The sequence below is a fragment of the Trachurus trachurus genome, assembly GCF_905171665.1.
Source record: "Trachurus trachurus genome assembly, chromosome: 14".
Taxonomy (NCBI): domain Eukaryota; kingdom Metazoa; phylum Chordata; class Actinopteri; order Carangiformes; family Carangidae; genus Trachurus; species Trachurus trachurus.
The window spans coordinates 33516941-33540872 of NC_139903.1; the positions used below are offsets into that span (position 1 = coordinate 33516941).

General features: G+C 44.4%; 2 protein-coding genes across 2 annotated transcripts; one reads left to right on the forward strand and one right to left on the reverse strand.

Moving 5' to 3' along the window:
* Nucleotides 1-1420: 1420 nt before the first annotated feature.
* Nucleotides 1421-10926, reverse strand: sra1 (steroid receptor RNA activator 1). Its single transcript, XM_083986571.1, has 6 exons — nucleotides 10712-10926; nucleotides 7070-7177; nucleotides 6519-6611; nucleotides 6262-6434; nucleotides 6065-6173; nucleotides 1421-2848 (listed from the first exon to the last, which is right to left on the reverse strand). Exons 1-6 carry the CDS (start codon nucleotides 10734-10736, stop codon nucleotides 2604-2606), a joined length of 753 nt encoding a protein of 250 aa, XP_083842697.1. The 5' UTR covers nucleotides 10737-10926; the 3' UTR covers nucleotides 1421-2603.
* A 1561-nt stretch (nucleotides 10927-12487) lies between these two features.
* Nucleotides 12488-20321, forward strand: apbb3 (amyloid beta (A4) precursor protein-binding, family B, member 3; the record flags this gene model as incomplete). The annotated part of the gene is made up of 12 exons (XM_083986035.1): nucleotides 12488-12536; nucleotides 14049-14212; nucleotides 14346-14410; nucleotides 14648-14696; nucleotides 15045-15194; nucleotides 16225-16352; nucleotides 17362-17476; nucleotides 18104-18185; nucleotides 18265-18348; nucleotides 19452-19567; nucleotides 19647-19826; nucleotides 20061-20321. 12 exons carry the CDS (start codon nucleotides 12488-12490, stop codon nucleotides 20319-20321), a joined length of 1443 nt encoding a protein of 480 aa, XP_083842161.1.
* Nucleotides 20322-23932: the final 3611 nt, after the last annotated feature.

The following is a 23932-nucleotide window of genomic DNA, read 5'->3' on the forward strand; positions in this document are numbered from 1 at the left end:
AGCTCCTCGAGTATTCAGGGACTAAAACTGCTGTACTACTGCTTACAATACTGCATGTACTGCAGTTCTACCACAGCATATTTTACTGCTGCTGGAAGTAGTTGTGATACTGCACATACCTACTATTAACAGTATGTAGTTTACATATGGAAAAATGTTGGTACCCTTCTGTTAAAGAAAGAAAAACTGTCAAATGTCAAACAACTTGAAACTGACAAAAGTAAAGGGCCAAAGGGCGTTCTCCCAGAAGCTTTGTGGACAGATGAGACAAAACTGGAGTCCCATCCGCACAGATGCAAAAATGAAGCAAAGAAAAGAACACTATACCCACTTGGAAACATGGATCAGCCATGGTTCTGTTCTGGGGCTGCTTTGCTGCACCTGGTACAGGGTCTTGAAACATTTCGGTACTAGACCTTTTTCAAGCAAAATGTTTCTGCATTTTGGCTCAAAAACCAAAGAAATGGCGGTTGACTTATAGAGGAGGAGGTCCATATTGGCCCCAGTCACCATCCGTTGTCCCCAGCTACAGGTATCTGGGAGTGCATCTGGATAGCAAGACTGGTCCAGACGCATGGAGGCCACGTACAAGAAGGGTCAAAGCAGACTGTATTTCCTGAGAAGGTCCAAATCTTTCAACATCTGCCTGCAGACGTCTTCTGTGCTCCTTCTACCAGACTACCTGGCTAGTGCGCTGTTCTTCGGTCTGGTGTCCTGGGGAGAAGGAGCTCGCTCTATGGACATTAATAAACTGAACAAACTCATCAAGACAGTGAGCTCCACTATCGGTGCTGAGATAGACTCAGTCCAGCAGGTGGCCAAGGTGAGGACTCCATCCTGAGCAATGACTCACATCCACCGCACAAGCTGTAGGTGTTTTGGTGGAGCATCTTCAGTCACAGACTGACTTTAATACTAAATTATTATTAAAGAGTTGTACACTTGCACACTAACTGAATTACTGTAAATATGTTTTATTTCTATTTTTAGCTAAGTTATTTTATTTTCCTAATTATCGTATCTGTATTTTTTTCAAATTCTATTTTATTGTAGCTGCTGTGACACAATAATTTCCTGCGAATGTGGCAAGGTGAAGAGGGCCCGGGCAGGGATTGACCCACACCTCCCGGGTAAGAGTCATGCGCACTTGCCACTTGGCCAAAGGGACATCCCCTTGGCCAAGTAGCCAGGGTGCACGATCAATTGGGGGCATAGTGACAGGAACCTCAACTGTCACACAAAGTATTAATAAATGACTGTTCTGTTCTATTTCTTGGTGTTATCTGCAGTTTCTTGTTGTTACCTGAGATGACTGTGGCGGTGATTGTGGTCCTGAGAGACGCTCAGCTGGTTAAACTGGTTAAGTGTGTGCTCTAACTTCCTGTGAACACCTCACAATGAAAGTCAACTCGTTTTACCAGTTACAAGCCTTTAATGTGAAGCAACTTGATTTACAGAGTTTGTCTTGTTGCCTTGGAGAGGAAACTTAAACATGTTTTAAGATCAACCTTTGGATCAGGATCAGGAGAATGATCAGAATCAGGGTCAGGATCAGGATTTAACATCATCTCACAAGATCAATCAATCAATTTGTTTATTTCGGGCATGTCAATTTAAATCATCATCATCACACTTCATCTTAGTTCAAATAATACATACACATGGCCCAAAGGGAAAGCGGGAGAAGCAAAAGCTTATCTAGTCCCGCCTCCATTTTCCATCATGATTAAGATTAAGATTGGGAATGAGATCAAGATGGGAATCAAGATAAAGATCAGGATCTGGATCGTATTATAGATCAAGATGAAGATCATGATCTAGATCAGGGTGTGGCTCCAGATGGCTGTCCTAAAGAAGGACAGGTCCTTGTGGATCCCTCTTCCAGAATAAACACTGGGAGCATCAAAGACACAGGACACACAGAAGAAGATTTATTCTGATCAACAGTCTGAGCTTCATTGTTACCACAGAGACCGGGGTCTGAAAACAAGTGTCCAGGGTCCAGAGACCAGAGACCAGGATCCAATGCAGTCTAGAGTCAACAGACAGATTTTGACTCTGTTCACATCTGCTGTTAACACCTGTCTCACATGATCACAACGTTCAGAGGAGGTCTGGACCACATGACCTCCTCTGAAGGACTGCCCACTACTGATTGCAGAACTGAAGACACAGGTTAATAGCAGGTGTGAACAGGCCCTCGATGTATCTGATTGAATACCTTTTACCTGTCAATCACTCACATCAAGTCAGCTTTCGGCTGATCTCATCAATCTAATCTAATGGCCAAAAACATCTGGACCCGAAGCACCTGTACTGTCATGTGGACGTTGGGATCTGGTCTCTTGACTGGTGATCCCACCACAGAGACCAGACAAGGTGTAGGGGCAGGATCACCTGTCTCCCTGTCATATGTCTCAAATATCCTCACAGTGTTTCAGAATAAAGTTCAGGACTCAGAGATGTGTCCAGATACAGTCCAGAACAGAAGGTTTGTACCTCCTCAGGTGTCCTCAGGCCAATCGCAGGCCTCCTACCGGCTCCTGGGGCTGAAGTGTGAATAGAACATTTTCACCATTAGGCCCTGGGTTTCATTACATCAGTTAGAGGAGAGTCGAGGAGACTGGGTCTTGGATTGGTTCTGTGGGGTCCTGGACTGGTGGTTCTGTAGGATCCTGAACTGGTTCTGCAGGTTTCTGAAGTGGTTCCAGGAGTTCTGGACTGAGCTTTCGTGTCTCAGCAATGAGTCGTTTGACGCCGACCATCCATTGGCTGACCTCAGTCACATGATCAACCATCAGAGAGCGATGGATGTCATCAGCCTGGTCCCAGTGACCCAACTGCAGCTCTGAAGGACAGACAGGTAAGAGAAAAACGTCACTATGTTTCCATCCACTTCCATGCATGGTCAAATTACCCGCAGGTCACGAAAAATAAAGGCGGTGAAAGTGTGTTTCCATCTAAGAGCTTACGCTCCACACCAGAAGTTTTAGAACTACACCATTATTTAAAACATTGAAATTCAAGCAGTTCGAGTTCAATGCATAGCTTGAAATGGTGCAAAGGTTAAAGCTCCAGTTGGTAAGTTGACGAAAGTGAAAGTAAACTCCGCGACTTGGTCGGAAATTTCAAGACAATACTCCATCAGGTCTCTTTATGAACCTCTGCCAAGCGCCCCAACACACAGACACACACAGGCACACACACACACAAAGTAGCCATAAACACACCCACAAAAGACGTACCGTATCCATAGCAACTGGAGACTCCACAATCTCACCATGAAACACTCTTCTTGTGTGTGTGGAGGGAGGGAGGGAGGGAGGGAGGGAGGGGGTTGACAGAGGTGAAACGAGGGAGCTGACTGTGTATCATCTTGAAATTTCAGACCAAGTCGGGGACTTTACTTTCACTTTCTTTCGTCAGCTTACTACGACCAAGGGGGGAGTTGTGGGTTCTCCAAGTGAACTTCACTTAGTGAAGACCACTTCCGCGTTCAAAAAGCTGCAGTACCCCGGCGGCCTCTGGGGGCTGGGACCAGAAGGGAGCAACTCCTATCGAGTCCTATGTTAAAATAGCCGACTTTACAGCTTAAAAAAACATATTTACAGCCTGGTACATTTTATTTTTTTGGTCTCAACCGATAGTTTCCACCTCCGTGAACACTGTGGGGGGGGGGTTTGTTCCACAACCGTTTTAGTATTGTTTAGGCTTCAAATTCGTGCATAAATTACGTTGAGTGACAGGTTCACAGAGAGTTTACCGGCCGTTAATTGGTTGCTTCGAGTTCAGTGGGCGGGTTCTCAGCCGGCTAACCGCCGCGAGACTCCACCTAAAATCCAAGGTGGGTGACCCAAAACGGCTAGCACAGCATTCTGCAGCGCCATGCAGGATCCTCTGGTATGGGCCTGGGGCCTCATTTATCATTGTGGATACACCTTTTTTTACACCCTTTTTCCCCCGTTTTGTGCGTACGCACTTTTCTCCGCCAAATTTGGAATATATCAAGCCAAAACCTGACGGGGAAAAGTGCGGACATTTACACCCATTTTGACCCTGGCGTACCGTGATTTACACCTTTTTTGAGGAACAGGAGGAATTGGCGACACCGTTGCTGAGTCAGAGAACTGCAGTGTGAGAGGGAGAGAGGAGCGGAGTACATTTAGAAGAGCACAGTGTTTTTCCTAGGATTTTTTGAAGTAAGTAGGCTAGTGGTAGTGGTGGACCGTTGATACTGGCAATCCAACCCGCTCTATAATAACACTCGGCTATATGTTAATTAATAAACAGAGCGGATTGAGGATTTTGCTTTTTTGCTTTTACACACTCTAGTGTAATGTCCAACAAAGATCAAACCCGCCAAGTTTAAAAACACATCGGCAGCAGCGCACACTGATCTGCAGCCTAGACTGTTATTATTCTGTCACCTGAGTTAACCAGGTGCACGTGAGTTTGGAGCTGACGAGAGAATAAAGAGCGAGACAACGCGGCCCTGAGGAGGAACTGTGAAGGACTCAGCTGTAATGGAAAATGACGTAAACCGAGTCCAGTAGAGCTGTAACTGTGTAGTGGAAAGAAAGATTTTCTGGGATAAACGGGCAGATTACATACGATTCTTCTTCTTTCTGCTCCCTTTTGTTGAGATTTGGGAGGTTTTTGTTTTCATTGTAGCTTATTAAAATGCAAGATCATTTTTCTGACTGATTTATTGCCCGATGCCGTGTATCTCGCTTACTTTCCCCAGCCCTCCGCCCGTTGTCTTCGTTGTCACTTTGTAGCCGCTCCACAGAGTGCACATGGCTAATTAATATGCACATGCTGACCATATATGGTTGTATATAGGCGTTCCGGAGGCGGAGTATGAGGTGTGTTCACGTGTGCACCATTCTTGGGTCCGGTGTGAAGAGAAATTGCGGAGAGTTGTGCATATGCACAGTTTTATAGATCTGAAAAAGGTGTAAATATTTTGGGTGTACGCCATTTTCGTCTTTTCGCCGTACGCAAAAGTTTAGTAGCAGTTTTACACCCTCTTTGATAAATGAGGCCCCTGGTTGGTCAGGGCTTCTTCCTACAGCAAGATAATGACTCAGAACAAAAGTCCAAACTGTGCCAGAACTACCTTAGCTTGGAAGCCTAAAAACATGGGGCCAGCACAGTCTCCGTCCAGCTGGTCTGGGATGAACTGGTAAATGGTAAATATATTTGTACTTACATAGCGCTTTTTTTTAGCTCTCAAAGCACTTTACACTGTATGTCGCATTCACACACAGCGCTTGAAATCTCTTCATTCACACACATGCAGACAGGAGGTGGGACTAGTGACGGCTCTATGACCGAGTTAAAGCAAAGCAATCTACAAGTGCCACACGTCTATGGGAACTTCTGCAACAGAGCTGGGAAGAGCTTTTAATTTCCTCTGTAGAAAGAGAATGTGTTCAGCTGTTACATCTCCCAAAGATAACTACTGTACTTTGATGAGTCAAAATTTTAGAATATATTTTGGTTTATAAATTGATTTCATGATTTCTTTAATCTTAAATTGTTTGTTTGTTCTCTGCTTTCATTTCATTCAGAGTACAATGAGAAATTGAACTGCATAGTTTTCAATAAAACACTGAAAAAATCAGCGTGTTCTAAAACTTTAACTGGTAGTGTGTATATCTTTCTGTCGATATTCATGACATGGCCCATGTGTCGACTTGTCGGCCCTTTTTTTTTTAACAGCAGCAGCAGATATGCGGGGGGGGGGCTACACGTGCTTTTGTTGTGGTTTATTAACGCTGCTTTCATTAGGGGAAAAGTGGCACTTTCTGCTGTTTATTTGAATAGGAAATATTGAAAGACAAAATGCAATTCACACATGGAAATCCCACAAGCCCCGCCCCCTCGACATGTCGACACTCTATTTTTTTTTGTCGAGGGGAGCATGTGTCGAATGTTGGTCGTTTTGTCGACAAAAAGTCCCATCCCTAGTTTCCATGAGGCATTTTGAATTTGAAATGACATGCGTTTAGAAACACGTGGATGGAAACATCTCTGGCAGGTGTGTGATGAGACAGCTCACCTTGAGTCAGGGCGTTCATGCGTCTCCTCACGGGTAGACTCAATCGACCTGACCTCCAGCTGTCCTCCAGGAGGCGGAGCCTCTTTGCCACGTCATTACACACCTGATCCTGTGGACAGGTGAGAGGTCAGCGTGAGTGGACAGACTGAAGACATACAGATGTGAGACAGCTGGTGGAGTGGAGGCCTTGTTCTCACCGTGACGCTGCCCTGTCTACAGGAAGCCAGCGCTCGCTCAAACACCTGCACCACCTCCTCCACATCTGGCTCACTTCCCGTCTCCTCCGCTTGCTTGCTGATGCCCTCTCTCTGACCTCTCATTGGCCCTGGGGGAGGATGGGACGTTGCCATGGAGCCAGGTGGAGGACCAACTGTGATGAGTTCAGAGACAAGAAGTGAGATGACACCTTCCTCCTCTGTTTTCTCACAGTATTGAATGAAAGTCTGTTTCTTACCTGGGTGGAGAGGAGGTGCTGCTACACCACATGGGGGGGGGTCCGATGGGGGGGAGGAGGAAGGGGGAGGGGGAGGGGACAGGGCTCCTGCACCTTGGGGCCAATCAGAGGCAAGATGTTTGGTATGCAGGTGTTGGCAGCTGTAAACAGGTGTAGTGTAGTGTGGACATGGACAGGTATGGACAGTGTGGACAGGTGTAGTGTGGACAGTTGTAGTGTGGACAGTGTGGACAGGTGTAGTGTAGTGTGGACAGTGTGTGGACAGTTGTAGTGTGGACGGTGTGGACAGGTGTAGTGTAGTGTGGACAGTGTGTGGACAGGTGTAGTGTGGACAGGTGTAGTGTGGACAGTGTGGACAGGTGTAGTGTGGACAGTGTGGACAGGTGTAGTGTGGACAGGTGTAGTGTGGACAGGTGTAGTGTGGACAGATGTAGTGTGGACAGGTGTAGTGTGGACAGTGTGTGGACAGGTGTAGTGTGGACAGGTGTAGTGTGGACAGATGTAGTGTGGACGGTGTGGACAGGTGTAGTGTGGACAGTGTGTTTTCTTACCTGAAGCAGGGGGAGCTGCTCTCTTGTTGAGGACGGCCCTCTGTCCTCGGGCCTGCTGCAGGCCATATGAGAACTGAGGGGGGTCATTCCAGCCCCGCTCCTGGTTACCTTGGCAACACAGAGATAGGTGTCCGATTAAGGGGACGGCTCGCCATGTTGCGAGACAGAATTAAATCAAATGGATGCTTCCACCTGAGGGAAATCCTCCCTCCAAAATGAGTGAAGTGGGCCGGTCCATTCAGCCCAGTAGCAGGTTACAAGTTGTTGTGATGTTGACACTACGCTGAAGGTTTAGAGGGGGACAGGAAGTAGAAGAGAGCAGGGGGGGCTACGACTGCTGGAAAGTGACAGTGTTTTATGAGCCATACAACTGCTGACCGAAGGTAAAGAGCTCCAGAAATGAAGCTGCTAACTACGATAGATGTGGTCACCTGTCAGAAAGCAAAATGTCAAGTCAAATATGATTTGTTTTGTCCTTCATCGCAAATCTCAGAATTTCCCCACCTACATTAGAACTACCTGTTGGTGCAGTAAAGTTTTTGTATCTCTCTTTCTATCTCCTGGAGTTTTTCCTCAGTGGATGTGAGGGTCTTAGGACAGAGGATGTTGTTACGCCCTTTGAGACAAACTGTTTGTAAAAACGGGCTATACAAATAAAATTGCCTTGCCTTGCCTTGCCTCTCTACCCCTGCTGAGCCAGAAATCAGCAGGAAACGATGAATTAACAGAACACATACACACAAAGCACAAGTGCAAACTGGATTCTTATTGTTTAGAAGTGTATATCATTTAGATAGATATAGCTAATACAACCGTTTTCCCTCAGGGAAATTCAGGTGTCTCTTCGCTCAAAATAAACTAGAATTAAAAAGTTATTTGTTATATTTTAGATGAGCTAATATTGTAGATCCAATGAACAGGTAAATCAAAAACTGCTGCATAACATATATACAAACACATTTTTAAATTAGAAAGGGAACTGAGGAGAAAAATATGTTCTCCCTGCAACAACTGTGTCATTTCTGTACATTTCATTTTGTCTCAGTCGAAACTCACTGATGTAATTGGATTGGTAAATAAGTTTTTGTTGAAGTTATCCACTAGCACAAAAAGTAAGTTGGGCTGGTTACCGCCCTCGTATACCGACACTCAGCAGCACAGCGCTGTCTTTCCGGGGTGTTATTTCTGAATGACGTCCGTCCAGATGTTTCGTCAGTCTTGACATTTGCCACATTCCAGATCAGAGACGTCGATCGGGACAGACTCAGTCAATTTCAAACAAACATTACAGTTCCGTCAGTTACTGCTGATTTGCATTACCAAACACATACAACGTTACAGTACAGCCTGTAGTAAGCCCTCCTCCTTTATCTCAATAACACATATATCCTCCTGAGAACCAGAGAAAAAAAGTGTCTTACAATTTTTTTTTTTTTTTGATTTCCTATCTGTTTGGCCCTAAAAAAACACCTTACAATTTTATTTTTTTTAAATATATTTTTAATTTTAATTTTACAGCATGTCCACTGTAGAGGACAACAGGACGATTTCCGTGTGAAAATACAACTAAATTTAGATAACTATAATAATATAATTATAGTAGTGTAATAGTGATATTAACCCAAGAATACATTTAATTAGATAAAAAAATACTAACCCACACACCTCCAGCTGCTTCTTGCTAATGCAGAAGCCCTAACAAGTCGATTACCGAATGCAGTTGAAAAGTGAGGAGTCACAATTAGTTCCAAAAATGCACGCACACTTTGCTGACTGTGACAGTATTAGCAACTCAACCTGTTCATTTCCCTGTCAATACCTGCTAGTGTTATGTTGAGAAAACAGAGGACACACTGGTTTAGTGTTAGGCTAATGTGGCCATGTATAGTTTTTTCTTGAGCTCACCACAACCTGGTAGGCCTGCTATGGCAGCCTCGCCAAAAGTCAAAGTAAAAACAACAGGGTCCATACTATAACCAAGTGAACTAACTAATTAACTAACCCAAATACTGTACTAACTGAGAAGCATATCTAACTTAAACACTTAAACTACTTACTTAAACACAACAACATCTAGTTATTGTTAGAAACAGATAGGGAAGACAGATAATAACATTGATGCATTTGGTAATCGACCAAGGGATTCTGCATCAGTAGGAAGAAGCTGGAGGAGAGTGGGTGAGTTGTGTTTTTGTTTCTTTTCAATAGAAATCAGTCAAACCTAGCAGGTGTTTGATGCCTTGTGTTATGGGATGGGACCCTGTTTGTACTGTTGATGTAGTTTGGTGCTGTTCTGAGCATTATTTGTGGCTATCAGTGGCTTTTTCAATGGCGTTGGCTCGTGGCTCCATAGACAGCAGTGTTTTTCTATCTGTGCTGAAGTCACTACAACTAGAGAAGTTTGCAGTCTGAAAACTTGATCTCTGGAGGGGGAGTTCTACTGGGTCTGATGGTGCATTAGACCATGGGTTAAACTTGTGCCGGAATATCCCTTTGATGCCGTAATTTAATTCCAGTGTCATGGATGTGATCTGACTCCCTACTGACCAACCTCATAAGCATATTTTGTTTGGCAATTTGCAAATAACAATAGTGACACATAGTACAGCAATAATCTAACAGATTTAAATACATCAACCTGAAACAAAAACAAAACAAAACATAGCCTACAAGTTGGTCTGGCCAACAGTGCATGACGACTTCCCTGCTCCCTTTCTGGCTCTGAGTCTGTCTCATCAGATTCTCCTACATCTTCTTCCTCTCCTTCTTCATCACCATCTTTCCCTTATCATAGGCTGATTCTCATCCCCATCCCTTTCCTCATCTGACAGCTCCAAATCTGAATCTCTCTCTATTATCTACTAGAATCCCCTCTGCTTCACTTCTTTCTCCTACAACGATGTGCAGTCATTAAATACATTAAAATGGTCCTGGTGTCCACTACAGTTGACATTCATAAAAGGACTGTTATTTCAAAACAGAAATTATGAAACTGTTTTCAGATGTAATAATATTGTGATTGACATGTTAATAAACAAGAATATATATAATTATCATGGTGAAAATAGCAATAGATAACAAATATTTGTGTTACCCCTCCTCTCTCCATGAAATGTGTGTTTTGGTATGGCGGCCATCTTGATAGAGAAAAAAAGTAAAGTTCCCACCATGCAAACCCATCACATGACACATCATTGGAAAGCCCAGGATGTCCTCTACAGAATACTATAGGGCTTGATAGGGTAACTCCAAATACTTAAGGAAGATACAGGTGAACAAAAGGTCCACCACAGAGGACATACATGCATGGGCCGGGTCTCAGGAGGTTATGGAGAATGTCTCCTCCGCCGCCGAACAAAAGGAAACTCACGGCCAATTCCTTTACATCATCAGTTACATTCACCAAAGCTTTCATCTTCTCCCACATAACAGCTGTAACAGAATAGTCACTTGACAGTTGGTCTCTTCCTGTTGTCAGGGCAACATACCCGGCTCTAGACCAGGATCTAACCAGGCGAGCTTTATGCTAGTCGTTAGCACACCTGACAGAAACCCGCTCAAAACTTAATTTACATTGTTAACATTTCTCAGCTACTAACTTAACTCGGTACTGTCAGGGGCTGCTCAGTGAAGCTGACTCACCTGGTTTAATGTACATGTCCTCCATGTTGGACTGCACCGTGTCAAACAGCTAACTTAGAGCTTCGTCTTCGTGGAGAGGAGGCTAAGCTAATGGCTTACTGGCGTAAGTTACAACAACAAGGTTTTTAATACTATTTAATCAAACAGTCATGAAAAGTCCTGTCGTTAACATTACGCTGTTCTGTTTACTTTAAATTTAGTTCAGTCGTATCAACAAACTGACTCCACATTGAATAAGTTCCGCTCAGTTTTCAAAATAAGATAAATGGAGGTTAAAAAGTATTTTGACTGTTTCTCGTTTAGCGCATCTTTATTTCGTGTGAAATATGACGTTGACAATATAAATTAGGTTATGTGTTTATCTTTAAGTGTCATTTATTTATTTTGCTGTGGTCAATGCAGTTCTGGGTCGATGATTTGGAATTGTTAGTAAAATCAATATTTAAAGCTGTATCTTTATAGGCTTTTACCTTGTAGGAGAGCTGGTCTGACTTCCTGTAATGGTGTCGAACTTCACGCGCACCCTCATTTCCGTGACACGTGGCTACTGTGTCACATCTCCTCTGACGTCACGAGACGTGGAGTGACCTCTGCGAGCGTCATGTTGGTGACAAGGTTCACAAATCATACCATAAATAAAATAATAAAAATATAAATCATCATTGTTTAAAATAAGACAACACACAGCAGGTTTGAGAATCATGAGAATCATGTAGCTATTTAAGAAAAGAAAGATAAATGCTTGCAGCCTACCTAACAGGGAGTGAGTTTGATGTAGCTCACTATACAATAATAAAAATCACTGCCACTGTTTATTTGACGACGAAGAAGGAAAATACAGTGTAGAAACAGCGCATAACAGTTATGTATAAAAATGAATCATATTTTTACCTGTTCTAAACAAACCTTAAAACCTTTTCCTAAGCCCTAACCCTAGGCATGAACCAAAAACAGTGACAAAAAATGTCCAGAATCCTTCAAGGGTCTCACTACATTTGAATATATATATATATATATATATATAGTTGAGGGAATTTAGTGAATGAATTATCATGTTAAAATTTTAACAGGTCTAACGGGCCAATATTCATTTTCCCCCTAAAGGAAACAATCTGATTATCAATAAACATTTTAATGCTATTCATACCAACATCTATCAACCAATTCTGAAATTAAACTGGGCCAATCTGGACCTATGGGTGACTGTCACAGTCAGTAACAGATAATGGACTGTCAGTATCATACTGATCAATTTATTATATTACAATAAATGATTGATATTGGCTGCATGTGGCTTTTCTTACAATAAAGGTAATGTGTGTGCTGTTGCAAAAATGTGCCATGTTTTACAGTGAAGGGCAAGTGAGGCAGGAAGCCAGAGAGGGAGGGGAGAGATGACATCAGCAGGAGGAGGAGAGAGAGAGGAGAGAGGGAGGAGGGAGAAAAACAGCATCCTTCATCAGGCAGAGAGGAGAACGAGAGGACGAGCGCAAGAGGAGGGACAAATAAGCGGAGAGAGAGAGAGAGAGAAAGAGAGAGAGGGGACAGAGAGAAAATAAAGTAGAAGAAGAAGAAGACTGATGGTGTCGACAGAGAGAGGGACGAGAGACCCCGAGACAGACAGACAGGCAGGCAGAGAGAGAGAGACCAGCAGGAGGAGGCTTTAACATCTGTCATCTGGGCCTGTGTGTGTGTGTGTGTGTGTGTGTGTGTGTGTGTGTGTGTGTGTGAGTGAGCGATCAGCTGATTGGAACACACACGTTGGAGGGCGGAGCCATGATGGGCAAGGATTATATGTTGGCCATCATCATTGTCAACTATGACGGTAAGACACACACACAACCACACGCACACACAGGTCTCTGTAATGCCACAAGCTCCCTCTAGTTTGTTGTTGGTGACCTGAAAAGCTGCCGGGGCCCCGGGGCCAGCACGCTGAGGCCCCCGGAGACAAAAACAAGTGCAACATGGGGAGGAGGAGGAGTCAGCATGGTCCAGTGGAACTAATGCAGCACTTCACCTCAGTGCTCCTCCTCATCCTCACAGTCTCTGCTCTTATTATGAAGGAGGACAAAAGGTGTCATCATTTCCTGGTTAACTTGTTCATCACACACTCACAACAACAATAACAACAATGATAGTAATGACGATGGAGATGGCACAACAAACTTTATCTGAATAAACTAACTTTAATATGAATTTTCCTGAGGGGAAATTTATATTTTATTATCAATTGTTCACTGACCCTAACATACACACACATACAGTAATAAATACATTTCAATGATATCAATAATAAATGAATTAATTCCATATTTAGCTCAATTATATAAGAAAAAATGAAAGAGTGAACATGATTTAATTGTGGTGTTAGAGTATGCAGTCAGTTTTGAAACTTGAAGCTGTAGAGAAGTGCATTGTGGGGGTTTGAGGCATCTTTCTTTCTTTCTATCATGGGACGTCATCTACCTCATTTAGAACAGAAAGGTCGTGACCTCCTATAGATAGAAATACAGGAACATGCACACACACACACATAAGAAGGAGGCTGCTGACTGTGGCGTTTTCTGCTGGTCATTGTGTATTGAATATTGAACCCCCTCCCCCCCGGTCATATCAGTGTCTCCCAATCGGCTGATTCAGCGTTTCGTGTCTCAGGGTTTATTAATTATTCAGCTCCTCCTTCATCTGGTCAGTTTGACCTCTGAGAACCTCTGTTGCTCCACATAACAACAGAACCATCAGACAACAATACAGCAGGTGAAGAGGGGGATGGGAGGAGGTGTTGGTGGGGTGAAGAGGGGGGGGGGGGGGGGGGGGTTCTACCTGAGGAGTCCTGGCCAATCAGGGCTCCTCCCTCTACTTCAGACTGTAAGCTGATTGGACACTGATAGCACATACCCCATTGTTAGACCTCCAGGGAGGATGTTACCTGTGCAGGTGCAGCAGGTCGCCAGCGATCATGAATGAATGAATGAAATCTTTATTTCGAACATGTGTGAAAAGTGAAAAATGAAAACAAAACAAAACCAAACAAATAAATATCCATCATAAGAGAAAAAAAAGAATATATATAAAACAAACAAACAAGAAACAATTGATTTTACTACTAATTAACCAATAATACTAAATAAAATAAAGTTAAACATGTTTGAAAAGGAGTAGGAAGAAGTAAAAACATATTAACTCCTACCCCCCCCCCCCCCCCCCCCCCCCCTTCTCTATTTCCCCACGATCGTGAATGATACCAATTATTATTTCATCTGAATATCTGTGTAATACTAATGACACTTAACAACACAACATTATGTGACCATATTTGTTGGTGTCTCTGCAGACAACATCTGGACGGACCAGAACCTGCTGCTGGACCCGGACCTCCCCTCTGGCTGGAGAACCATCAAGGACTCTACAGGAACCTACTACTGGCATGTTCCCACTGGTGCCACACAGTGGCAGCACCCCCGTCTAACCGGGCCAGCCCAGCCTGTGGACACAAAGGTTGGAACATGGTTAACTCGGGTTCGCTAAGTGTTGGCTCACTAGGATTAGCTGTGTTAGCTCAGAGGGTTACATGTGTGTGATGTGGTAGCAGACATCTGGAGTTTGTCTTCTTCATGGTGTCTGTTCCCAGGAGGTGGAAGCTGAACCGCAGAGCTCCGAGTCCGACAGAACAACAGATGGACTACCTGAGGACAGGTAACAGACTGAGGACAGGTAACACACACCTGGGGACAAGTAACACACAGTCTTTTGTTTTACACTTAGGGGGGCACCCACCGACACAACACACACACACACACACACACACACACACACACACACACACACACACACACACACACACACACACACACACACACACACACACACACACACACACACACACACACACACACACAGAGAGTAATATGTGAAATGTGTCTTTTCTCTAAGGTCTTTGTGGCATGAAGAGTATCTCACCAACGCTGACCCTGATTCCAAGGTACAACTGGCTCCATGGTAACACTAATAACGATGATGATGATTCTTATTCAAATCAAGAGTAGAGTTGATTGTTTATTTTTAATCTGAACCAACAACATCATGATGAGCTGCATGATATGACCAAACTGATGAAGTGATCCAGAGCTGCTGCTTTACTCCACTGTGGTCTAATCTCTCTCTTCCCTGGTCTGTGTCTACCTCTCTCTACCAGTTTGAAATTAATCTAACATTAATCTGATGTAATCTCTCTCTCTCTCTCTCTCTTCCTCTCTCCCTCTCTGCCCTGGTTTGCATGTTTGTCACCCAACAACTCACTGACCACTTAATCTCCTCATCTGTGGGTCAGTGTTTTGCGGTGCGTTCACTGGGCTGGCTGCAGGTGGAGGAGGAGGACTTGTCTCCTGGTCGCAGCAGTCTTGCCGTCAGTAATGTCATCCAGCAGCTGTCTCAGTGCAGCAGCCCCGAGCAGAGAGACAGGCTGGGAGCTGCAGGGGAGGTGAGACACCTGCACACCTACTGAGCCTGAACAGTCAGTCTGGATGATCACAGAGTCATGGCAACAAAACGATGATAACATTTAATGAGCACGGCCACTTTGCCTTTTATTACTGTTCACAGCTAACAACAAGCTAACAACAAGCTAACAAGTACTGTAAACGCACAGCAAGCTAACAAAAAGTAAACAAACTAACATCAAGCTAACAAGAAAACAACTAGCAGCGATCTGAGTGTGTGCACTGATGAAAGCTCAGTGCTGTGACTCCTCTGTCTCAGTTGTGACTGACACATTACACAGGCAACATTCCCTATCTCATCTGATTGGTTGTTTGAAAGGAGTTACAGTGATGACATCATCACCCTACCTGGTTCACACCTGTTCACACCCGTTCATACCTGAGGACCTGGTTTCTGTTGGTTTATGTGGTCTTATAGGGGTTCACACAGGCAGGGCTCCGTGCTGGTTCCCATTCCCAAACCTAATTTTGAACCGGCCAGTGCGTTCAGACCGAAAAAATAACCTGAAAAGTCAGTTCTTAGGCGAACCAAAAAATAGTTGGTTCTTCCCTGTGAACCATAACATCCTCAATAGGCGTGTCTCAGTCTAGCCTGTGAAGACGAGCAGGAGGAAGAAGAAGAAGGCAGGGACTGACAGCCTGGAGAAAAATTTGCAGTGGTCTGCTAAAGAAACAAATAGTTGGTGCCGATTTGGGCGTCTACAGAATTTCAAGAAAAGCTAGAACGCAGTAAAAGAAATGACAAGTTGCATGAATTTCTCTTTGGTTCTTGATAGAGTAAAGTATTTTTTTAACTTGGAGAAGAGATGGCCAAGGCCGGGTTCAGTGGAACGCCAGACCAAATAAATCATAAAGTTAAAACACTGAAGACTGATTACAGAGACCGGGGTGTGAACGCTGGCTGGTTCACCACAAAGCACCAAGGTTCTGAGACTCCAGAACGGAACCAGAGCCAGAGCCAGACTGGTTTCTGCCTGAACGCATCCTACCCACCTTTGTGTGTGTGTGCAGGGTCGGGAGATGATGCTGGTTCTAAAGAAAGACACTCTAACCTTGTTGGACCCGTTGGACCAGACCCTCCTCCACCGTCAGCCAATCATCAACATCCGTGTCTGGGGGGTGGGCTGCAATAACGGCAGGTGAGTCAGTCAGTCTGTTCATGCCCCATCTGCACTGCTGTTACCATGACACAGAGGTGGCGCCACGGCTGGGCCTGGCTGGGCCTAGGCCCACCCACTTATAAGAGCCCCAGCCATCAGAAGACTTTTTTTGATCCAGTTATCAAGCTGTATGTCCAACCTGAGTAAAAAAAATATCTGTCCTGTTGCCGCAACCTGAGCTTCAAGTTTTCTGCAGTCTTCTGCCCCACGGGGGTTGACTGCTATTGGCTGCATTACTACCGTCTGTTATCCAATGAAGTGAATGAGTTAGTTGCACGCGAGTAGGAGTATAGCCTTCAGCCAGGAGCACAATCTGAGGCGAGCTAGTGACAGTTTATGCTATACTGCTGTCAGTCAAACAAAGCAGCCTATTTAATTTCAATTTTAAAGAAGTACTGTGTGAAGGTGCAGAAGCAGATGATGACAATGTGGAAACTGCTGTCTACATAATCATACAGCAGCAATGCAAAGGCAAGTTAAAGTAACCAACTCATTTTCGTTTTGCCCAGCAGCTGATCTCAAAGCCCCCCCACCATCTCAATCTTGGCGCCGCCTCTTCCATGACAACATGGTTTTCACATTATTATGATCATTTTTTGTTGTTATAAGGATAAATAGTGATGAATAACATCTGCTACAGATGTTTCATATTGATTATTATAATAGGTCATTATTCAAACAGCAGGAAGTTTACTGACATGTTCCTGCACGCTGAGGTTTTAAAATCCAACTCACCTTCCTGTGCTCACACTAACACTGTCACTCTCTCTGTTTCTTTAACACGCCCCCCCCCCCTCACACCTGGGCAGGGACAGGTAAACCACTCTACCTCCTCACACCCAGAGCCATGAACACTCAGCTACACTCAGCCCTTCCCTCTCCCCACTATACGTCAGGGTCATTCATTAATTTAACCTACCCATCACACGATCAGCCGTCCACTAGCTGTTTAATATAACCCCCATCACCTGTGTGTGTGTATGTTCAGGGACTTTGCCTTCGTGGCGGGAGATAAGGACAGCTGCGTGCTGAAGTGTCACGTGTTTCGCTGCGACGCCCCGTCTAAGGCCATCGCCACCGCTCTGCATGAGATGTGCTCCAAGGTGAGAGAAGTTCATCTGACTTCCTGATTGAGAGAGTCTTTTGGAATGGTTAGCATCTTTTAGTATGGTTAGCATAGGTAGCATCTCTAGTTAAGTTTAGTTTATTATGTCGAGGACAATCCCAATTAATTAACGGTATCAATAACAGTAAAAAGGGCAGCTTTAGCCAACATGGCTAATAACCTGCTGTAGTCTCTGGCCAGATGACAATAGGCACCCTAAAAAAACAAACAAACAAACAATATATTACAGCACATCGATTGAAAAGAGAGCGTTAGGACAGCTAGGAGACAAGATAAATCAATAAAGATAAGAGAAAACAGTGAAACATCAGTACAATCCTGCAGAGACAGCACATATAATCAAAACCTACAAAAGCAGTGCATACAATATAATCACACATCAGCGCATACAATCACATTCAGGAATGCAGACAGACATCACGTAGACAGGCAGCATCCATGATCATGACGCAAATAACACAGCCATGTGTTAGTGTGTGAAGGTGTAATTGTCGGCAAGCCATGTTTTGAACTTGTCTTAAAAGATGCACATCATAAACAAAAGATGACCTTCTGTTGATGCAGTTTCTTAGCTTGTAACTGGCAGTGGCTGCTGTGTTTGTAGATGATGTCGGAGAAGTCGCTGATAAGGCCGTCTCGCTCTCTGACCATGGAGAGCATCTCACCTGAAGACCTGCCCAGACAAGGTGACTCACCTGTTCACCTCTATGAGATCACCTGCTACTCTCTGATTGGTTCTTTACTGATCAACTGTTGTTGTTTCAGTGGAGTTTCTGGAAGCAATGCGACACCAGGTCCAGAAGTTTGAGGTCCAGTACATTGGCAACCTGCCAGTGTCCAGAGCCATGGGTAGGACACCTGAACACATCTGTTCTGCATGATCTCAAGTGTTACACCTGATGGCTAAAACATTTTCATCACGTTATTTTCTGTAGTTTCTGAGTCATCTGTGATCAATGATGGGAATAACGGCATTATAAAATAACAGTGTTACTAACGGTGCTACTTTTTTTCAGTAACTAGTATCAAAAAAGTTACTCTTCCCCCAGTTCTAACACTGTTACCGTTACTGACAAAATGAGCCGTTACTCACCCTTACTTGACTCAAGAAGTCCTGTCACCAGATAATACACCTGTTAAAGTGTAAGTTATAACTTTTTTTCAGTCCATCAAGTCAGAAAAAAGGGTTATGTTCAGGGGTTAGGGGGGTGAGTCCAAGTAATTTGAGCATTTGATAAAAAAGTAACACAATAGTTACTTTTCCTGGTAATTAGTTACTTTAATAATGTCATAATTCAGTTACTAACTTAGTTACTCTTGGGGGAAAGTAACTAACTAATTACTTATTAAAAGTAACATGCCCAACACTGTCTGCGATGGATGTCCAGTATGATAATATTTTGTGTAACTGCCAGAGTGTAGGGGGAGGTGTAGTTATGTAGGACACATCCTAGTTATGTGATGCTCTGTGACTCATGATGACGTCATTCCTTTTTTATGTCTGTACCTTTAAGATGCTAGCCTCGATGATGATAGTTTAAAAGCCTGAATGGACTAGCCCCACCTTATTTATCTGACCTCATCAAGGTCAACTGAGGTCAAGCAACCAACTACTGCTGCTTTGCCCCAGAACCAAATTGAAGAGTGGGGGGGGGGGGGGGGTTTATTCTTCTTCTTCATCTTCCGGACTATTTTCAGTTCGCTACTAGTCCTGCAACTTTGTTGGTAATTTATGCTGTTTCTTTTTATCTATATTGCTGGCACTGGACTGTATTTATGTTGTGTGTGCAGCACTTTGGGCAACTGAGGGTGTTTTTAAATGTGCTATATAAATAAAATTTGAGTTGAGTTGAGTGACCCTGCTGTTCCCTCCACTGACCACCAGATGTCACCAGAGGACTGTAGTGTGATGGCAGAGGGCTGCTGCTGCACCTGTGCTCTCTGTGTTGCAGGTATGGAGGTGCTGAACCGAGCCATCGAGAGCATCATGAATTCCACGGACAGAGACGACTGGGAGCCCACGGTGATCCACATCACCGACAACGTCCTGTCGCTGTGGAAGGGAGAGGTACGAGTTGAACACACTGTCAGCAGCAGGTCCAAGATCGACATGGCCCAGTCTAATCTGTGTCACCTGGTCCCAACAGGAGGGGGCGGAGCCGCTTTGGGAGTGCCCGGTGAGATTCCTCACCTTTCTGGGCGTCGGCCACGACTGTCATACCTTCGCCGTGATCGTGGACGGGGGCACACAGAGATTCGAGTGTCATGTGTTCTGGTGTGAACCGGATGCAGGAATCATCTCAGAGGCCGTACAGGCTGCATGCATGGTGAGACACCTGTTAACCAGTCTGTCAACCTGTCCACTAGTCTGTCCACCTGTCTCTCTCCCAGGCTGCTTGTCCACCCATCTGAACACTTGTCTGTCTGACTACCTGTACCTCTACCTGTCTACCTTTCCATCTATCTACCTGTCTATCTGTCTCCCAGTCCACCTGTCTGTCTACCTCCTGATGCTGGCTTAGACAGTTGCTGGTTTCATGACATCCTTTCCTGTCCATCAGGTTCAGTATCAGAAGTGTTTGGTGGCTCAGACTCCTCCTCCTCCAAGGTCCAAGTTGTGGCGTGCGAACTCATCAAAGGTCAAACGGGCCAACTCCATGGATAGTGCTGCCTTCCCTCCTCTGATGTCATCTTACCATGGTGGAAGCAGCTCTGCCATTATGACGCCAAGGATGATAAAGGGCAACAGCAGCAGCAGCGTGAGGAAGGGGATGTTGGCGTTCTTCGAAACCTTCCGCAACAAACAGACTGCCACCTCCTAGCGGGGGTCTCAGAGTGGTTGGGTCCAACCCTCCCATGTCACCTAAGCTGCCATGCCTTCTGGGTGTCTGAGGTGAAACGCATGGACAGTGAGACCTCAGTCCAGAGACAGTAATCAGTAATGAATGAGTCTGAATGAAACACAGGTCTGTGTCTCACACCATGTACTTCACTACTACCGCTGTGCTCACATGCAGTGCTCTGTGTACTCACTGTACTCACACACAGTACATGTGGGAATATTTTCAGATCTGGGACAGGTTCTCTAACCCTCTGCGGTCTCCTCAGTTCCTCTGTGTTCTCCATTGTGTCCATGTTCTCCATCTTCTCTGTCTCAGTAGGACTCTAGAGTTTCCCACCTCTCAGTCTGGACTGAAGCCAGGACTGCAACTGTCAATCAGCTGAGGAGTCGTTGAGTTTATTTACTGACAAACAGCCTGAAGCTCCAAACACCACACTGTACGTTCACTGCCAACTGCCAACTAACTAGCTAACTGCTGCAGTTGTTAGCGGTGCCACCTGTCAGTCAAAGAGCCTCTGCCCCCCAGGCCTCCATACCTTTAATGGTGAATAATATGTAAACAGGGGGAATTATCTGTAGCGACCAAAACCCATTTAAACATGTTTATATCTGCTGTAAAGTTGAACATTTTAACAAGAGAGTCTATGGGGACGGACTGACTGTTGGAGACTCACTCTAGTGATCAGGAGAGGAACTGCAGCCTCAGGTTTCTGACCCAGAGGATTCTGATTGGTCCATGCACATCTGTGTGATGATGCTATGACATCATAATCAATTTCAGAGCAGCAGAAACTGAGTCAGTTGTGTGAAGTATTGAGTTCTCAGTGTGAAGTACAAGATGTGGGACACAGCTTGTCAGAAACCTGAATGTCTGTATTAGAGAAACCCTGACGTCCCCTCCCCTCACCACACCAGTATGCCCCCCCCCCCCCCCCTCAGCAGAGTGTTTCGTAGTGATGATAGAGAGGAGCTGTATCCTGTATGTAGTCATTTCCTGCTTCACAGTAGAGAGTGAGTCAAGTCTTAAAGCTGCAGTGATGTGTCCTGACCAGGAGCGAGCAGAAAAACTCACAATCAGGTTGCATGATGGTGGTGATGTAACAGGTTTCCACACCCTGTCCAGAGCAAAACAATCAGAATTCAGTGGCTTTAATGTGAGGAGAATTAAGTTGAACATTAGAATTAATAAAGCTGCAGATCAGTAGTCACAGTCTGAATCAGCTGTTTGTTTTGAAGATGATTAATAATAGAAACAAGAAAACTGTGATGTGTCACGTTTTAAAGAGTTTTTAATGAACTTTGTTCTTGAATGTAACAAACTCCTTCAGGTCTTTGTTGTTTTTTTGACGACATGGTATGGAGCTCCACCCACATCAAACACCTTGACAAAGACAAACTGATGGGGAGGTGTTTACCACCAGCTGAGCAGCTCTGTTTGCAATGCCCTGAACGCCTCCTGACGGGGTCCTTGAATGCACCACTAACAGACGCATGTTTACTTCCGTTTATTTCAGTGAGAGTGAGCAACAGTTTTTGCATGGACAGCATGAAGGTCAGTGAACACATCCTGAAGATACGTGTTGCTGAACGTGATTGTCATGAACACAACACTGTGTCCTGATTGGCCGTCGGCTGGGTCTCTTCATGTCTGTAGATCTGCAGTTATAGAAAACAATGATGTCATATAAATGAGCCAACAACAATAAACAAATAAACAAACATTTCTCATGTCTACTCCTTTGTTTACATGTGGAACGTTTTACAAACTTTGACTGTGAACACAACATCATCACCTGATATCATCATCATCGTCACTGTTATATCATGTGGAGGGAAATCAGAAGCATTCATAAATATTATTGTTGTTGTTGTTGTTGTTGTTGTTGTCATCATCATTATTATCATTACCACTGTGACTGCACCCAGTGAAAGTCCAGAACAGAATAGAAATAGCTACAGTAACAGACTAACAGTCACATGATAAGGATCAAAGCCGGTGCATATTCTCATTTGTCCAGGTCATAGTATTTCAAAGGAGGTTAAATCGAAAGCAACTGGACTTAGTTAGACCTAGACAAATAACTAGTCCAGTTGCTTTCGATTTAACCTCCTTTGAAAAAAAAAGAAAGATAAGGATCAAACTGCAGCAGGCTACCTGACGGAACCTCGGCGTCTGATTGATCAACAGCCAGTGTTGGGCACGTTACTTTTCGGCTATAGTTACAAGTTACTTTCCCCAAAAGGTAATTGAGTTTGTAACGGAATTATAAAAGTAGGCTAAATAATTACCAGGAAAAGCAACTATTGCGTTCCTTTTTTATTTTATTATAGGCCTATTTTATTTTTTATAAAACGCTATAGGCTATGTCAAATGACTTAGGACTCGCACCCCTAACTCCCTAACCTTCCGCCTGGAATAGGCTAACTACTGAGTTAGTCGGTAGTAGTAGCCTACAGATAAGCGGCTTTTTTAGTGGCGCCGTTAGAACACCGTTATTTTATAACGCGGCTCTGTTGATCAGCAGTGACGTCACAGTGATTAGTGACAATAGAAAGTCGGAGCTCATTGTGTTGTTGTTGTTTCAGTTCAGTTTCACTGGTTCGAGTCTAAACGCTGCGGGTTGTTTGATCTCAACGGGTGACAGAGATAGGACCTGAGGGAGGGGAGGGGAGGGGAGGGAGGGGAGAGGGGAGAGGAGAGGGGGAGGGGGAGGAGGTGAAAAGGAGAGGGGAGGTGTCAGACCTCCTCTGTCCTCTGTCCCTGCCAGCTGTGTCCAGACAGCAGTGGAGCTCCTCTGAAGGTAAGTTAAGCCCTGTCTACTGCGCTTTGCAAACTCAGATGAGAAAAGCAGCTTCTTAAACTGTGTTGTAAAGAGTTGTTACCATGGAGATAAGAAACAGTTCTGAAGTATTTGGGTTGGTTCTGGTCTTGGTTTCAGTTCGGCAGCGAAAAGCAGCTGTTTTCACTGTCCAGACTCCCTGAACCTGGACAGAGGCTCACACCTGGACTGACTGCAGCAGACGGGACTGTGTAACCTAGGTAACTGACTGATAGGCAGCCTGACAGCACCAGTGACCCTGGATCAGTAGTTGAATCTAATCTGAGAGCCGAGTATAAAGCTTAACTCCAACTGTCTCTCGCTCCAAACTCATCTGAGAAAACCTACAATTTTAACTTGATCTCAAGTGAAGTGATGTTATTACCATGGTGATGGGAAGATGCTGAATCCACTGTGGTGTGTGATTGAGGAGAGGTGTGAACAGAGTCTGGATCATCCACAGTTATTGATCACCAGTGACACCACCGGTGTTAATGATCACTTCATTACAACTATTTCATTTTGAATGAGCTGACTTGAATCTTGTAGCTATGTCCTTCATTTACAAGATTCAAGTCAGCTCATTCAACACCAGCCTGGAGCGACGTCATGTGAAGATGATTCTAAGTCCACTGACAAAAACTTCATTTTAAAGTTTGTCACCCAATAACGTCTGATTAAATTATCCCATAGTTCCTCGATGTGATGACGAACCCTGCTTCTGTCGTAGGCCAGTATGTAGCCTAGGCCTTTTGGTTTACTGCTGATGTTT

Bases quoted from the DNA above. Each gene is read 5' to 3' on its own strand.
- sra1 (XM_083986571.1), bottom strand. From the start codon at position 10,736: ATGGAGGACATGTACATTAAACCAG. The intron at 6,435-6,518 runs GTAAGAAACAGA...AACTCATCACAG, and splicing joins AGCACCTCCTCTCCACCCAG to TTGGTCCTCCACCTGGCTCC. The intron at 2,849-6,064 runs GTGAGCTGTCTC...TCTGTCCTTCAG, and splicing joins CATGAACGCCCTGACTCAAG to AGCTGCAGTTGGGTCACTGG.